This window comes from Oryza glaberrima, chromosome 1 (assembly GCF_000147395.1).
Source record: "Oryza glaberrima chromosome 1, OglaRS2, whole genome shotgun sequence".
NCBI lineage: Eukaryota > Viridiplantae > Streptophyta > Magnoliopsida > Poales > Poaceae > Oryza > Oryza glaberrima.
In genome coordinates this window covers 14,144,650-14,148,954 of record NC_068326.1, presented here as the reverse complement: position 1 = coordinate 14,148,954, position 4,305 = coordinate 14,144,650, and the positions used below count along the sequence as shown (strand labels likewise).

The window sequence follows — 4,305 nt, the reverse complement described above, 5'->3', positions numbered from 1 at the left end:
TTTTGCAGTAGCAGTATTAATAACTTCAGAAATCACATAAGGATGAGAAACTTTTCTCCAAATATCATAATTCTCAGCCATAATGTAAGATTGCATCCTACTACACCAATGAGAAAAATCCGTTCCATCGAAAACATGAGGCTTAGTTGTAAACTTATTAGAAGTAGCCATGGCAAAAACTCAAGATCAGTAAAGATCGAAAAGAGCAAACGTGGCTCTGATACCACTTGTAGGATCGAATCACAAGAACAAAGCCAACCAGAGGGGGTGAATGGTTGGTATAACCAAAAACCGAAAACTTTTAGCGGAAATAAAAGTTACCCTCAAAATCAACGGATCACGGTCTGACCAAAATAGATGCACCGATCTGACCGCCTGGATATCGTTGGTCTGACCGAGGTTGTAACACCAGTCGAACCACCGAGATCAATCGCCAACTCCAGTTGCCGCCACCGGTCTGACCGCAGGTCACCTGCCGGTCTGACCGCCGCCTTGCCGCCGGTCTGACCGCCGGTGTGTTGCCAGTTAGACCGCTGAAACCCGGTGAAACACAAATCGAAGAACTCTCAAGTAGATGACAACTTTATTGCTTCTCTCTGTATTTACAAAGTGCACCAACAGCACTCCTTACAAAAATCTCGACTAAACTCAAAACCCTAACTAAACTAGCAACTCTATTGCTCTCAAAAACCGATATAAAAAGCGATACCGGGAAGCCTCATGCTCCCCTCTATTTATACATGAGGTAGGCAGCCTAAAACCACGAACCAAACTCATACTAAGAGTCCTAAACACCTTAGGAAACCCTCTAGTACAAGACACAAACTTTACATAACCAATCATACCAAATTTGGTGTCCTTCCAAATTCGACTCCGCATCCCATACGTACACAATACCTCCATCGTATGCCATATTGAATATCCATCAACCACGTGCATCAACTCTAGCCTTAGTATCCCGCATGATATCTGACCACCACGGACATCGTCTTACCACCAAGCCGACTCCCGGTCCATCACCGCAATACTCTCCTGAGACATCGAGTCACCTACATATGAAACAAACAAAGAAACCATATTCCGAGACCAAGCTATCCCCAACTTGACTTATTGTTAGCAAACAATAGTATTACATACGTATAGTATCCATCTAGAAGCCATAACCATGAAACAATCATGGATATCGAAAGAAACAACCCGAAATCGAAACTGACACAGCGTTGGCCGGTCAGACCGCGGGCCTGATCGGTCTGACCGCACACATAGCACCGGTCTGACCGGCAACCTCCGCCCGGTCGGACCAGTCACATAAAATAACAGTGAATCCGATCATCACCTGAAAATTGATTATCTACAAAATCACTTCGACGATAATCTTTAAATATCAAAACCAATAATCACAGATGCCAATTGTTCATCACTGAATAAAAATCAAAACACACATTGATCTTACATAAATTGCATATAAATTTGTTCCAAAATTTTCCCTCTTTTTTTCCCTCCTCCATGCACGCCACTGACATTTTTTCCCTCTTTGCACGAAAATTGTCGAGTGATTTTTACAATTTCAACGAAGACTTGAAGATGACTACTTGGGCAGTTGGGCTTCTTCTGACGCTACGCTTTATATAAGTGAAGGGCACTCTGCCAAGGCCTTGCATCCGCGCTACAGTGGGTCATCGTCTTCACTGCACTTGCAGTGTCATCTTCAAGCTGCAGTGAGGACAAAGGAAAAAAAAGAAAGAAGGCATGTCGCCGGTGAAGGTGTTTGGCCGGGCCATCTCGACGAACGTGTCGCGGGTGCTGGTCTGCCTGGAGGAGGTCGGCGCCGACTACGAGCTAGTGACCGTCGACTTCCTCGCCGGCGAGCAGAACAGCCCAGAGCACGTCGAGCGAAACGTAACTGAATTTCTCCAGCTGTTTTTTTCAGTAATTTTTCATATGTATGTATCAGCTTCCACCGTGATACACAGTGGATGCCACCTCTCCTTTTCTGCAGCCATTTGGGAAGATCCCTGCTCTGCAGGACGGGGACCTCGTCTTGTTCGGTGAGTGGCCACCATGGCCAACCTGCAGCTCTCTACCAAAACCCAAATAACGACCATATTAATTGTTAAATACTTGCGGCAATCTTATCAGCTTCTCCTGCAGCAAATGCAAACTTACTAGTCCTCTTTTTTCAGAGTCGCGCGCAATCGCAAAGTACATTCTTCGCAAGTACAAGTCGAGCGAAGTCGATCTCCTCCGGGAGAGCGACATCAGGGAGGCCGCGTTGGTGGACGTATGGACGGAGGTCGAGGCGCACCAGTACTACCCTGCACTGTCGCCCATCGTGTTCGAGTGCATCATCTTCCCCATCATGCGCGGGGTCCCGACCAACCAGCAGGTGGTTCACGAGAGCCTGGAGAAGCTGAAGAAGGTGCTCGAGACGTACGAGGCGCGGCTGTCGGGGAGCAGGTACCTCGCCGGGGATTTCCTCAGCTTCGCGGACCTGAACCACTTCCCCTTCACGTTCTACTTCATGGCGACCCCGCACGCGTCGCTGTTTGATGCGTACCCTCATGTGAAGGCTTGGTGGGAGGGCCTGATGTCGAGGCCATCTATCAAGAAGATTAGCGCAAATATGCCTACCAAGTTTTAGATTTGTTTTTTTTTTTTTTTTTTTGCGAAATGTGGCTACATGAGAATTAGCAGGGACATTTTTGCTCTTGAAGAAAGATTCTCTCCGAAACGGATGAAAATAATAAAATCATTCTTGTGCCTCGTAACAAAAGAGGGAGTGTCGAGCAAAACCACATTTTCCTATGTGCTGTAACAAAATTTGCCAAAATATAATGGAGCTGTTTGGTAGGATGCTCCATTTTACCAAACATTTTATCACACGTAATAATTTTTATGGCACCAAATTCATTGACCACAAGGATAGCAATGTTATGGCAAAATTTTGTGCGTATGACTTGCGGGTACACGAGCTACAAAAGCGTGGTAATGAACTAAACAGTTATCTAATTTGATCAAAGTGCGTAGCCACAAGGTCCTTTAAAATTGTGGCATCCAACTAAACAACCCCTTCATGTAGGTAACGGACATGACAGATAGCTAAACAAATGGGAGGTACTACATCTATCAACTAAATAAATTACATAAGATAAAAACATTGATCATTTTTTTTTTTTGCAAAGGGCGAGAGCCCTCCATTTCCATTAATAGAAATGGAAATGAAAACTATCTATGGAAACATTGAACATAGTAGATGAATATATCCTCGTATGCCTGATATACCTTAAAATACATGCCCGTGAATTATAATGCTATACCCAGAATAACACAATATCTACATTCAATACAGAAAATTTCTTGTATACCCATGAAATTTTGCCCAATCTTTTCTATGCCCCTGAATTTTACTCATTCCCTTATATACCCCTGGATCTTTTTTATATGAATTTAATGGTCAACTAATGAAAAGTGTATGAAAGAGATTCAAACTAAAATTCGGGCGTACATAAGGGACTGAGCAAAACATGAGGGTATAGAAGGCAGGCTTAGGCTAGGGAGGATTCCTGTGGTTTTCAATTAAGTAGGCTTAAGTTGAATGTAAAACTCTATCGATTGCTTCGGGCACCGACTCCCCCCAGTCTACCAAGCTGAGTCCGGCATGTAGCTCTATGATGTGTCCAAATATGGAGGGATACAAAGGATGAACAACGCTATCACCACCTACTACCTACCTCACTTTTCAGAGAGCACACAACAAACGAAGGTAACCGCAAACCTAGACAACACACCTAAGTTATTGATTACTCTAGCCTCGTATAGCAACTTCCTTTTTCCTACAAAGTCCTAGTACTAAAGCACTCAACATAAATACTAAGCGACAAACACGCAACGATAGGAATATATATCTCACTTAAGTAGTAAATTAAATAAAAAAGAAAATCCCGAACACTTACTTTATTAAAAGAAGCATCCGCGGAGTACAAGCGAGGAGAGAGCACCGACAATTCTGTCGCTTCTCCAGGACTCTCCTGAAGATAGGTCAACACTAGAAAATAGACGCGGCTTTGCCGCATAATGGACCAACTAGTATAAAATACTCCATTCGTTTTATATGGATCATCGTTTAACACAAATTAAAATTTTCAAATTGATCATCACGTAATCATAGACCCTTCGTTTACTTGTAATATTATTGCATTTAAGCATGAAAATTGAGTTTGCATGCATGTTGTAGGAATTTGAGATAATAAAGCTATCGTTTCTTATGTATGGGGCCCAGAAGGAGCTAAAGTGTGCATGTTTCTT

General features: G+C 43.3%; 1 protein-coding gene across 1 annotated transcript; it reads left to right on the top strand.

Annotated features, from left to right (window-relative positions):
- Positions 1 to 1,678: 1,678 nt before the first annotated feature.
- Positions 1,679 to 2,781, top strand: LOC127755168 (probable glutathione S-transferase GSTF1). The gene is made up of 3 exons (XM_052280819.1): positions 1,679 to 1,899; positions 2,000 to 2,048; positions 2,184 to 2,781. The coding sequence occupies exons 1-3, from the start codon at positions 1,750 to 1,752 to the stop codon at positions 2,639 to 2,641; spliced, it is 657 nt and encodes a 218-aa protein (XP_052136779.1). The 5' UTR covers positions 1,679 to 1,749; the 3' UTR covers positions 2,642 to 2,781.
- Positions 2,782 to 4,305: the final 1,524 nt, after the last annotated feature.

Excerpts from the sequence above, each read along its gene's own strand:
- LOC127755168 (XM_052280819.1), top strand. The coding sequence starts at position 1,750 with ATGTCGCCGGTGAAGGTGTTTGGCCGGGCCATCTCGACGAACGTGTCG. Across the intron at positions 1,900-1,999 it reads CAGAGCACGTCGAGCGAAAC|CCATTTGGGAAGATCCCTGC; the intron begins GTAACTGAATTT and ends CCTTTTCTGCAG. Across the intron at positions 2,049-2,183 it reads CGGGGACCTCGTCTTGTTCG|AGTCGCGCGCAATCGCAAAG; the intron begins GTGAGTGGCCAC and ends CTCTTTTTTCAG.